The sequence below is a fragment of the Cyprinodon tularosa genome, unplaced genomic scaffold (assembly GCF_016077235.1).
Source record: "Cyprinodon tularosa strain WSP-4 unplaced genomic scaffold, ASM1607723v1 ctg1074, whole genome shotgun sequence".
Taxonomy (NCBI): domain Eukaryota; kingdom Metazoa; phylum Chordata; class Actinopteri; order Cyprinodontiformes; family Cyprinodontidae; genus Cyprinodon; species Cyprinodon tularosa.
Window position 1 is genome coordinate 269,557 of NW_024037865.1, and position 13,348 is coordinate 282,904.

Below are 13,348 nucleotides of genomic sequence, written 5' to 3' on the forward strand. Positions count from 1 at the left end.
AACCAGACATTTGCAGCTAGAATAGTCATTTACCACATTAGCAATGTATAGACTGTATTTCTTTAAAGATAAGAATAGTTTAAAGTTATCTTCATTGAAAAGTACAGTGCTTTTCCTTCAAAAATAAGGACATTTCAATGTGACCCCAAACTTTTGAACAGTAGTGTTTACATATACATACACACACAAACTAAACCGTTCATAATTTATTCTTTATGGTAGGCCAGCATTCATAACATGTAAGCAAATCACTGCCCCCCAGACATCCGCCATTATATTTTTTATATTTATAATAAAAAAAAAAAACGGCGTGTGTATGATGTCATCCGCGTGCGCCGGCTACCATTCATTCATCCCGTCCCCTGAACTGCTGCTAGTTTTACTCACATGCCTGGAAGATGTCTAGTGCTACTACCACAGATGATAGTTTAGTTTGTGCCTTCAAGTCGTTGCCCAAAGGAAGACGTTACTTGGATATAACCTAACGGAATATCTTCTCATATAGGGTGAGTAAAACATGATGTAATAACGTAAAATCAAGGGCTCAATGTAAAAAAACAGCGTTCCCCTTTAAGCAGAACAGTAGAAGGATGCCTCAGCACTGCAGAGTGTTTTAGTTTAAATCAACAGACTGTTGATATCAGGGCTGGAGAGAGAACTTCATGAAGGCATCAGAGCTTTGGAAGACATTACTAAATAAACAGCAGATATACACTACATAGAATAGAAACTCTCACAGTGGGGAAATAGTGGAGTTACAGCAGCAACAGATTACAGTAAAAGTGGTCACACTATGTGTACCTTGAAAAATTGTATGAAAAAATTGTAGAATAAGTGATGGGGTTTGAAAAAATATCCAATTCAATTTTATTGATTAAGCACTTAAAAACCACAGCTGACCAAATTGCTGCATAGAAAAATACATTTAAATTCATGAAAAAATATAAATAAATAAGTATAACAAATTTAACAAAACACCGTACGGTATAGGTTTTTTACATATATAAATACAGTGCATCTGAATAACAAATAATCACTATACAGCCGTTGACATTTTTACAGTATTTTACACACAGCAAAAACTAAAGAGTTAACTTTTCAGAGTAAATGGTTTCAGAGTTGACTTTAATTCTGACTATCCCTGCTACCTCACAGAACAGCTTTTGTTGAGATTATGTAAAGCAGCAGACCATTGGCCAGTTGTGCAATTTACCAGACGATTATGAATATATTAAATAACTAGAACAGGAAGTTAATTAATAGGTCATTCAAATCAAGGGTAAAACCAATTGATTATTAGTTGAATGATTACAACTGCAATTTACTTACCAACCAGGGTTCTTAGTCTTTTAGATAAAAGGTTGGACTCCTGGGCTGGCTGTTTAAAATCCCGTTCCCTTTACCAATTTAGTAATTTAGAGTATGCCTATCTGAAGAGTTATTAATCACCAAGCAGATAAATCAGTCTATGTTCATTTGAATGTTGCTAAAAGAAGAGTGAATCCAGCCTGAGTGATAAACGATTGCATAAAATAACCACAAAAAGCCACGGGTTAAAATACAACAGTACCTTTATTAGCTAACAATCACAGAGTATTATTGTATCTAAGAACTGTGCAAACATTTAATAAGCAAAAAAAAGGGGAGAGGTCGTTCAAATCTCAGTTAAAGAGATTCTCCAAGGAATGTTGAAGTTTCAAGGCTTAATGCATTTAAGGTGTCCTTTTTTGTGAGGCTAAAATGGCATCACTGTTTTGTGACTTCTTATTAGAAGCAACAAATCTCCCTTTTTATGATTGAATTTTATGTGTCATGGATGAAAAATTATTCTCACATGAGTCATCACGTGCCTTGTCCAGTAACTTTTTCCGGTAAAACTTTTACCTGTACAGGTAAATGGCCTGTTGTTATAGCGCTTTATCAAGTCAGAGGACGGACCAAATCTCTTTACACTCAATTCAGTTATTCTCGCACACACTCAGGTGCCACTAGTCCCTCTAGCCGCCATCAGTACGACACGTCACTGAAAGTCAGAGCCGTGGTTTAAACAACACACCAGTTGCAGGGCAAACTCTTTCATCCTCAGCCACTGTCGCCCCGCAAATAGTATAGGAGAAAGGCTTTAATCTGTGTGAATTCTGATGTGTCTATCAAAATTAAATTTCCGATTGAAGCCTTTTCCACAGGTCTTACAAGAAAAGGGTGTTTCATCTGAGTGAATTCTCATGTGGTTAGACAAACTACCTTTCTGGCTAAAATTTTTGCCACAAATTGTACAGGAGAACGGCTTCTCACCTGTGTGGATTCTGATGTGTGTATTAAGAATAGACGTAGAGAGGAAACTCTTTCCACAGGATGGACAAGTAAAAGGCTTCTCACCTGTGTGAACTCTGAAGTGTGCATCAAGATCACATTTCTGATTGAAGCTTTTTTCACAATATACACATCTAAAAGGCTTCTCACCTGTGTGAATTCTGATGTGTCTATTAAGTTCAGACTTAGAATTGAAGCTTTTTCCACAGGACTGACACGTAAAAGGCTTCTCACCTGTGTGAATTATCAAGTGTTCAGTTAAACTACATTTAATAGTAAAACTTTTGCCACAAATCGTACAGTAGAAAGGCTTCTCACCGGTGTAGATTCTGATGTGTCTATTAAGGTTAAATTTATAAGAAAAGCTTTTCCCACAGGACAGACATTCAAAAGGCTTCTCATCAGTGTGAGTTCTCATGTGTTCAGTCAAACCACTTTTTACATTAAAACTTTTGCCACAAATTGTACAGGAGATAGGCTTCTCCCCTGTGTGAATTCTAATGTGTCTATTAAAATTACACTTATAAGAAAAGCTTTTTCCACAATACAGACATTCATAAATCTTCTGACCTGTGTGAGTTCTCATGTGAACCATTAAATGCTCTTTTTTTAGAAAGTTTTCTCCACATGTCAAACGTGGGAAAGAATTTTCTCCTCTATCTTCAGTCAACTGCTTTAGATGTAGCTGCTCTTCGTGCTCACTTATGGGGAGCTCCATGGTTTCCTCTTTTGTCCAGGGATGTTCTGGTTCTTGCTGCTCTTCTTTTATCTGCAGAGGTTCTAGTTGCTCTTGATCCAAACTGGAATTCCTCTCCTTTTCAAAGAGCTGCTGTTCAGAGAAAACCTCTGCTTTTCCAACATAATCCTGAAGGCGGTCTGGGAAGAAAAACACAGCAGAGAGACGTTCTATTGTCGTTTAAAGAAAGGAGACTTCACTTTATTTATCCTTGTGTTGATCTAACTATATAAACAGACTGGAACTACATCTCAAAGGATGCAATGCAGCTCTGACATCACAATTACAGGTTATAAAAGACCACTTAATGCTCCTGTGTCATCTAGCGAGGTTTGGACCTCCACTTTGATCATCAAACCTTTAGGATCTCATTAAAGGTTGAACACTATTCTGGTGATATTTGTTTTTAGATTACCTGTCCAGGGTGTACCCTGCTTTTCACTCAGACTCCTGGTGAAATGCATCATCATCGCTGTGACCCTGACCGATAAGCAGACGAAAATGGTTGGATGTTTTCTAGGCTCAAATATCCTAATTTTTGTTTTAAAGCTAATTCCGAAAAGGTAAAGAAAAAAAAAATCCGCTGGACTTGGTCTCCAAGTTTGAAGACCTTTCGCTTCGAATCCAGGAGGCTTTTTCCGTCTTAAAACGTGGAAACAAAGTCCAGTGGATTGTTTTTTTTTTCTTTTTTGGAATGACTTATGACCTGGATGACTGAGAATCTTCACCAGCACTTTGTAAAATTAAGTTATTTAGTTTGTTTCTTTTTTTTAGATTTTTAAATCTTTAAATATTTTTTTTGTTTAAATTATAGTTGTCCTTCAGTTTTAAAATCTGTTTTTTTGTTTTTGACAAACTTTATGGTTCCAGTCTACCTCCAAAGATGTCCATCTACCTTCATGGAACGGTAGACAGCCTCCAGTGGTACCAGGTCCACAACACACATTGAATCATCACCACTTCACAGCTCTTACATTACCTTCTCAGCACAAGGTACCACAAACTCTGTAATCATAGAGGATGACCCTGTACTTTGGTCAAATCTCCTAAAAGAGAGTGTACCAGTGCAAGTCATGGACATTGATTTCTCCCAAAATTCTGAGACTCCACCATGAAGATTCACAAAAGAGTGTTATAGAAGAACCATGAAAATGGTGAGAAAATTTGTTCATGGCTAGTATACTCCATGAGCCCAGACGCCATGTTCTGTTTCTCTTGCACTGTTTTTGGGAAGCGTGACAGTGCGTTAAGCAACAATGGTTTCTGTACATGGAAGAATCACTTAAAATAAAATGAATCTTCAAAGGGGCATTGGGACAATATAGAAAACTGGCATGAGCTGAAGAACAGACTAAAAAAACCGAGACATCTATAGAGCTAAGTCAGCAGGACTTGATGCAAATCGAGACTGAGTATTGCCAACGTCTCATAAGGACAGTGATTTCCATTGTTTGCAACTTAGCAGAATGCAACCAGGCTTTAAGAGGGACCATATTTGTGTAGTATGACCCACACAATGGGAATTTTCTGGCACAAATTGATGGCACAGTTTGATTCAGTTATGAGGGAACATGTAAGAAGGGTAAAAAAACAATACACCACATTGCATTACTTAAGTGAAAACATTAAAATAATTGCACGAATTAGAGACAAAATTCTGGAAAAGTACACAGAGCAAAGTTATACTCTATTATACTGGATGCACTCGTGATGTCAGCCATAAGGAACAGCTTTCCTTTGTTTTGAGAATAGTCTCTTAGTAACCATTTGTGTCTAATGCAGAACATTTCCTTGGATTTACAGATGTTGAAGACACATCTGGCACATCCGTCCTGCTTGATGACTTGCAGAAACAGAGAGTATTTCTGACTGCCATGGTTGGCAAACAAGAATTGTTTGCATTGTGCATTCCATTAACCTGGTTGTGGCAGATGCTGCCAAGCCTTCTCTTCTCTGGTGTGTTGAAAAGACTCTACAACTCATTCAGCTCTTCTGTTCAACGGTGGCAAGTTCTAAGGGAACATGCAAAACAGCTCACCTTAAAACCTTTGTCAGCAACAAGATGGGAGGCTCGGATTGACTGCATGAAGGTAGTACTTTGTAGAATGACTTTGGTCAGATGTGGTTGTTTTTACATGTTTAACAAATAAAATTAGATTGGATTAGTACAATACCAGTTACCAGAGATCCTGGAAGCATTGTCTGCAGTCCTGACATTTGAAATAAAGAAGGGGGATTCAGAAACACTTAAGTGTAAGTTACATATAAGTTGTGGTGTCTAGCTTATCCAAAACCTATGAGTAAGTTGTGCATAACTTAAGAGTAACTTATTAAGAACTTATCTCCACCGTATATCAATGTATTTGAAGTGTTCCAGCCGAGCGCTGAACGTGTATCTAACTTACAGCTACTGTATAATGGCGTATTGGCAGCATTTTGGTATGAAAGGGGGTTTGAATAAGGAAACCGTCAGTATTCCTCCAGACTTCATCCCAATCATAGGTGGAGCAAGAAGATAAGTGTGAAGGATCCTCCTTGCGTTCACGCCCACAACCATCAAACTTCCTAGCAAAGATGATGCTGAATCTGCTGTGACTAAAAACCCTCTTTTTCTTTATTTATTCTTTTTTGTGGCAAGCGGTAAACAGCAGCTAGGTTAAAACCGCAATCAAAGAAATGTTATTAAGCAGACTGGGCGACTCCAGGCGCATCGCTGCCCCCTTAGGACAATGGCTTGTGACGTTTAATGGGTATTGCACTGCCATGTGTTATGTTTTACTGTCGTTGGACATACACTCTGGATTCATTATGACTACTCTATGCATACGCCCAAAATTGAAAACATACATAGAAAGATCATCGTATAACAGCGTTTTAGGAGATTCTGGGAGGTCTAGCATACGCTGGCTGAATTGTCAAGGTGTGACAGGGGCTTCATCAGCTTGAACAGATATATGTATCTAATATATCTGAAATGCATTTCTTCATAGTCAAAATAATAAAAATGCTGAATAGGTAAAATAGCAATATGGAGATATGATTGAGTAACTCTTATTTAATGCTTTTTAATGCTCTTAGAAATAATCTTAATGCCATCAACAAGTACCCATGACATGAATATATATATATATATATATATATATATATATATATATGGCAAATTCCTTCGTCATCTTCACCGTGGACAGGCTGCAGCCATGTCCTGAGTTCCTCGTTTTCCTGCCACTTTGGTTAAAATTGGCATTTTCCCCCCCATTCTCTAGCCTTTTCTCCGCCTCAAGCTTCTTTTCCGAAGCGATTTTAATGCCATGATTATCAAATTTAATTAAATTTAATGCCAATTAAGGCCTTAATTAAAAAAAACGATTTAATGACTTTTAATGATTTTTAATGACCCACGGAAACACTGTTATCTCAATGGATGGTCGTTATTAGTGGTCATCAGTCCCATAGAATGGCTTCAGATTGTGCCTCTGACCTAACAACTGGCTCAGTAGGTTGGTATCACCCAATTAATCCTAATCCAAACCCTGAAGTTATTCATTTTCCCCCACAAATTAATGTAATTTCAGTAGTTCTTCATTTGCTGAAAAAGAATGTTCTGCATGTGACTAATATTAAACCAAAAAAAAAACAAAATCACATATCCTGTTAAATGACTTGTCAAGGTAGGATGGTGGTTGGCCGAGGACCCAAATGCAGAGATAAGGAGGCAAAAAATGAGTTTTGCTGATTTAAAGGAAAAGTCTGGTCAGCAAAGAATAATCAGTGGATCATTATCTATACCTAGGGCTGGTTATCAATCAAAAAGTTTCGATACTGGTACCAATACTGATACCTTTACTTCGATATCGGTTCCTGAACGATACTTTTTTCGATACCAGTGTTAGAATATCAACTAGAAGAAAAAGTTATTTACTCATACACTTATAGTGTATGAGTAACTGAGGTATCAGTTACAGCCAATACCACACTGTGACGTCACCAACCAGTAGGTGGCAGTAGTGTTCTTTGAAAAACATGGATGTCTCCATTAAAGCACATTCTACTGAAAATTACTCTTGATTAAAACACTTTATTAAACAGTATGTGATAATTCCATATTTAAAGTACTTTCAGAAGTTGGAATTCTCACCACAATTTCTCTTTGAACATGGCTGAGGGTCGTAAGAGAAAAAAGTGTCTATGAAGTAGGGGTGGGTATTGCCAAAGAAGTCACGATTCGATTCGAATCACGATTCATAGGCCACGATGCGATTCTATCACGATGCATCACGATACTTGAATTATTGCGATGCATTGCAATATTTTCTCCTCCATGTTTTGTTTTTGAATGACTCGTCGCAGTATCCCGCGGCCGGAAATGCTTGTGACACAAGGCAGCGTGCGTCAACACATCCGCAGCGACATCTACTGGACTGGAATTTGTAATACACTTGTTTTTGGCTGATGTTCGCCAACCATTCATGCAATTTTATTTATTCATTTTTTTAAATTAATAATCGATACTTGGCGTCAAGAATCGATGCAGTAGATCACGAAAATTAGAATCACGATGCATCATCATGACGATTATTTTGCACACCCCTACTATGAAGTGTATGAGAAGAAAAAAACAGGCCTCAGAAGTGGCAGATATATCCCAGAATGCTTTGTGCTAAGAGCTCTACTCGCAAAGCATTATGGGCTTTGCTGTCACAGCTGCCCGCTATCTAATAAAGATGACATTGGCACCGTGCGGTGGAGGAGGAGTTACACGACCAACGGAGCAAAAAGCAGTGATCATCTGTCCGGACAGTCAGTTAACTGAGTTCACTATAAATCAACTATATAGCCCCCGCTGTATGGGGACACCGTAATCTTGTATGAGCTATGAGAACAGCACATTTTAAACAGGGCGTGCTCGTGCATGTTCTTGCATGGGCATTTTTTTTTTTAAGTGGAGGGCGGGTCTTTGAAAAAAATCCTCCACAATACCTTTAAGCAAACCTAATTTAATGAATCTGTAGAGCATGTCTCAAAAGTCAAAACATTTTATATGCTCATCTTAAAAATGGGAGCTATATTGAAAGAAAATTGTTGTAATAAACACTGTGGTACAGTAGTTTTTTTCTTCCAAAATGTGGCTAATGATAAAACTGAAATGGCAGGACAAAGTCATATACCTGCACTGTTTGCCCCTCGTTGCTTTATTTGTGAGGCTGAAAGAGGATCATTATGTAACAGTATCTGTTTTCTGTCCTCCGGTCGTACTCCTTACAGCCAAACACGCTGTGATTGGCTGTAAGGTGATTGGCTTTTATTTCTTGATTTAGTCTGATTTTTGTTGAAGTTTTGTGCATAAAAAATACACACAATTAACTAGGTCCGCTAGACACATTAGGTTTAAAATAAAACCATTGCATTTCCATTTGAAGAGGATCGTATTAAAGAAAGGTCGGCACTTTTTCACAGAATTAAATATTTATAGGCAGATGATTCTACAAGTCAGTTAACAGGGCAACAGATTACTTGTTTTTGGCTGTTTAATATTAGCAACATATTTAGTTATATTTACAGTACATGAAGAACTACTGAAATTATTTTCAGATTACACATAAATAGATTAAATAATTCCGCGGGGTGGGTTGGAATTACTTTATGTTTAAGGTTAGGATTCACTCAATGAAAACAACCTAATGAGCCTACTGGCACGATCTGAAAACATTCTGTGGGACTGATAGCCGCTTATAACGGCCATTTATTGGGATGATAATATCCAAAGCGCGGCTGCACACACCCACTTAGTATTTACCGTGTAAAAGAAGACAATCAACATGAATAGGAATGCATGATGAAGACCTCATATCTATTAGAACAACATTTCTAGACTTCATTTTTACCTGCTGCCAGATTTCACCTAAATAGATACATTGACCATGCAAGCTGTTTTGATATATATTAGTTTTACTGAAAATGTATTCCTAAATCTGAAAAAAGATTTTTCCAATGCGCACTTTCATCTGGTTTGGTCTGCCGGCTTCCGTAGACTCGTGAACTTGCATGCGCGCGCTTTTAGGAAATCCTATACACTACTGTTTATGCTCTAAAAACATTCTAAATGACTTTGTTTCGAGTAAATTCTGGATGCTACCCACTCACGACACTTGGAATACATTGGAAGAGCAGTATGGAGGAATATTGACACGTTTTTTGTGGACTTTTATGGACCTTTCTGCCTCGGGCACCATAGACCTCCATTATTTGAATGTCAGCAGACAGCAAGAAGCCTCCCAGATCTCCAGATGCATTTGAGATATCAAAAAAGTACTCCAGAGTGTTGTTCAGCATGGGGGTGAGTAGAAAATGAAGGCTAATCATGTTTTGGGTGTACTATTCCTTTAAAATATGTAAACATTTCTATGTATGTTAAAATTAATTCTTGTAAATTTTTCTTTTTTTTTTTTTACTTTCTCAATTTCAGTTTCTGCTACAAAAATGTAATTTAGAAAATCTATTATTGCAGTTCAGTCTAGGAGTGCGATTTTGATCAGGAAGAATCTTAAATTAGTGATCTACAAATGGAACAACAGAGAGGAGAGCTTTTGATAAATTTAAAAACAGCCTGCCATAGACACTTTATATAAAGCTATGCAATAACTTGAGCAACAATCTTCTATTCGCCATCTTCCTCTCCTTTGCAGCTGTAGTGCTGTTTCTCTGTCTTTTTAACACATTCTCAGTTTTTTATTTCTGCATTAAAAGTGCAGCGCTCCCCCACACATAGAATATCAGTCAGTGATTTATCTCGCTCAAACAGATATTTGAGCAATAAACACATAAGAGCAGTGTTGCTATTTTGTAGGCTAACCTGTGCGCAGGTTTCCAAAAGCTGGGAGTCTCTCTGAAGAGGAAGAGAGGATTACTGCCAGTTCATTCTCTGTGCTCTAATAATAACAATAATCACTATATACTGATGTCACTTGCTGTTTCCCTGTTCCACATTCTGAGACTGCACTGCATCCATAAAAGTGAAAACAATCCAATTACATTTTAGTAACACAAGCAAGACAATGTCCTAAACAAGACTCTGAGGTATATCTACACCTTATGAACAAAGGGGGGGGGGGGGGGGGGGTGACTTAGATCTCAGCATATAAAAACTCTGCAATGCAGCAGTCCAGCTTAGCTTCCAGCTATCATTGCGACCCCACCCCCATAGAGGGGACAGAACCACCTCATCTGTTCAGCCAGGCCAACAATTCCCTCTAACGACCCCTCTTTTAGGGACATAGACAGGTATCGGGTACTACAAGCTAAAAAAAGAACCCCAACGACCCCCCATTCCTAAAGGGGCGAACCCTTTCGTCCGGTTCAATTTGCATGTTTTTTAAGCCAAAACAAGGCTTTGTTGGGCTACTGTATAACACCTCGCACTCAACGCCATTTCTGATATTTTGACTTGAAAAAGCTTCCTGGATGGGAAGCAAAACATCTTCAAACTTGGAAACCAAGGTTTTTTTTTCTTTTTTATGTTTTTTGGAATGACTATGACCTGGATGCAAGCAACTGTTCTAAATAATTATTTTTAAATGACTCAACAGCATTTCCTTAACAAATGTCTAAAGTGTCGGGCGCTCTGCAATCTGAGAGTTGTCGGAGTTTCAGAGTATGGCTACGTTCACACTGCAACCTGAAGTCACTCAAATCTGATTTTTTTTGCCCACATGCGACCTGAATCTGATCTTTTCATGGCAGGCTGAACAACACAGATCCGATTTTTTCCAATGCAACCCAGGCTAGAGTCCTGCACGGGTCGAGTTTTACCAACCCGCACCCGCCCGAACCCGTTAGGATGACTACCGAACCCGACCCGTCACCCGCGGATATCTTCAATTCAAATCCGAACCCGACCCGTTAACACATCAAGTAATAGGCTATAGTACGCTGCGCTGCAGAGCAGCGCCATTAACACTGCAGCAGACATGTATGCACTGACTGTGGCCTTTTTGGAGGGAAGCCCACACTGCCGGCAGGGCTTTAAGCTACAACAAGGGTGACCCCAGTGCCTGATTAATATAACATTTCTGATGTCCATAACAACACACACGTATAAAAAAAAAATCACCAACTACTCGCCCGGACTAAAAAAATATCCGCCCGACCCGTTTATTTTTGTTTATGTATTTTTCACCCGCAAAAGAGCATTTTAGCGGGTGACCCGTCGGGGACCCCTGGGTACCCGACCCGTTGCAGGACTCTAACCCAGGCCACTTGACTATGTGCTCCTGAATCCGATACGAATCTGATCTTTTCAAATGCAACCTGTGTCTGAACAGCCAGGTCAGATTCATCAGACCTGAGCGTCATTAATACCTGACAAAAATCACTATTCTCGGTCTTGCTACGCAGAAGTCGCAAGAAAAACAACCATGGCAGACGATGGTGCGGAGGGCAGTATTTATGTTTAACCATATTGAAAAGATTGAGTTGTTATGGTTGGAAAAGATCACTAGATGCACTTCACCACTACCATCCATATTTACTTCCGTAAACACAGAGCGTGCTGGCCTGTGACGTCATTGCGTCCTCTACTGCGCATGCGGGACACTTGCTTTGAATGAATGCAGTTCACAAAGGAGATCACATATATTTGGAAATATGAACAGCAACGTAAAAAAAAAACGGATTTCGAAAAAAAAATCGGAATTGAGCATCAAGGCCTGCAGTGTGAACGTAGCCTTTGAGTCCCAGTTCTGGCTTTCAGTTTCACTGTGTCCTTAGGCAAGAAAAAATTTAATGCCATCAACAAGTACCCTTGATTATATATATATATATATATATATATATATATATATATATATATATATTAAACACAGCAAAATGCTTTATCATCTTTACCGTCCACAGGCTGCAGCCAGGTCCTGAATTCCTCGATTTCCAGCTACTTTTGTTGAAATGTGCATTTTCTCATTCTCTAGCCTTTTCTCTGCATCAAGCTTCTTTTCCATTCCGCCATATCTCATATATCTGACGAATTTGTTTTTGTAAACGCTTCTTTAAAAGGCATTTTAAATGCCACGATAACATTTAATGTATTTTAATGCCAATTAAGGCCTTATTTAGAAAAATAATAATTTATTGACTTTTAATGACCCGCGGGAACCCTGGTACAGCAGCTTCTCTTCTGTCAGTGAGTCCCAGAGCAGCTGTGGCTGCAATGAGGCTCACCACCATCAGTGTGGAAATGACTGAATGTAGTTTAAAGCGCTTTGATCAAGAACTCTGACTTAAACAATTGCTATATAAGTACAGGGAACTTACCATGTGTGTTTAGAATGGGTTTGTTGCCTCCATTATGTCTCTAAAAATAAAGAGAAACAAGATGTTTGTTCTAGTGTGTTATTTTGGAGGTAGGATATGTGGAATCAATCTACGTTCATTCTTTTTAATCTTTTAATACATTTTTTAAATTGATTTGTAATAATTTGCTTCCATGACTGTTTATGATTTTTGTTATGTCCAAATTTCAAAAAAAAAAAAAAAAATGAATCAAAATGAAAAATGCTTAAGTATGATTTATTTAGTAGAGGGGATTAATCCACATTAGTTTATGTATTCAAACCCAGATTTAAAGGGTAAAGCCCACTGCTCCCATTAAGCCAGAAAAAAGCGGAAGAGAGGAACGGAAGCCCAAAATGAACAAAAACCAAACTTAAGTCACTCTCACTCGAAAAGCTACGATCAACCCCCGATTTCTCTCCTAAATACCGCTAAATGAGCTAGATCTCCTCGAATCAGTTTTCCAATCAGATGAGGCTAAAATCCACAGTGTGCATCATCAGGGAATCGTTTCTATCAGGTGTTTCCTACCTATCCGGTGTAAGATGATCTGGGGGATCCTGGTGAAATCCAGCAGTAGATGTTGATCGTCCATCTTTTCCTCCGAATTGACCAAACTCCCTTTAAACTCCGTGAATGTTTCTTCAGCAGGAGTTAACTGCTCGGTGATAAACTCTCCTTGAAGCTGGACTGAAGACATTCTCACTGCAAACACCAGATTATCAGCCTCTCTACAATGACTCCACACACAAGCTAAGCTAATGCTGCTAATGCTACCCGATCCCTACCAGCAGCTCATTGCGCATGCGCAGCTACGTCAACATCCGGGTCATCCTTGATTTTACTTTGTAAAATGAGAGGGTCTGGTTATTGATGTGGATTGAACTTTGAATCTGAAATATCCTCCTTGTTTTTTTTTCTGTTTAAACAGAAAAAAACAACGAGGATATTTCAGATTCAAGTTTAGTTCAGAAATAT

General features: G+C 38.5%; 1 protein-coding gene across 1 annotated transcript; it reads right to left on the reverse strand.

The window, feature by feature from the left end:
* Positions 1 to 1,553: 1,553 nt before the first annotated feature.
* Positions 1,554 to 12,954, reverse strand: LOC119786720 (gastrula zinc finger protein XlCGF8.2DB-like). Its single transcript, XM_038290222.1, has 2 exons — positions 12,902 to 12,954; positions 1,554 to 3,189 (listed from the first exon to the last, which is right to left on the reverse strand). Exon 2 carries the CDS (start codon positions 3,029 to 3,031, stop codon positions 2,123 to 2,125), a length of 909 nt encoding a protein of 302 aa, XP_038146150.1. The 5' UTR covers positions 3,032 to 3,189; positions 12,902 to 12,954; the 3' UTR covers positions 1,554 to 2,122.
* Between the last annotated feature and the right edge of the window lie 394 nt (positions 12,955 to 13,348).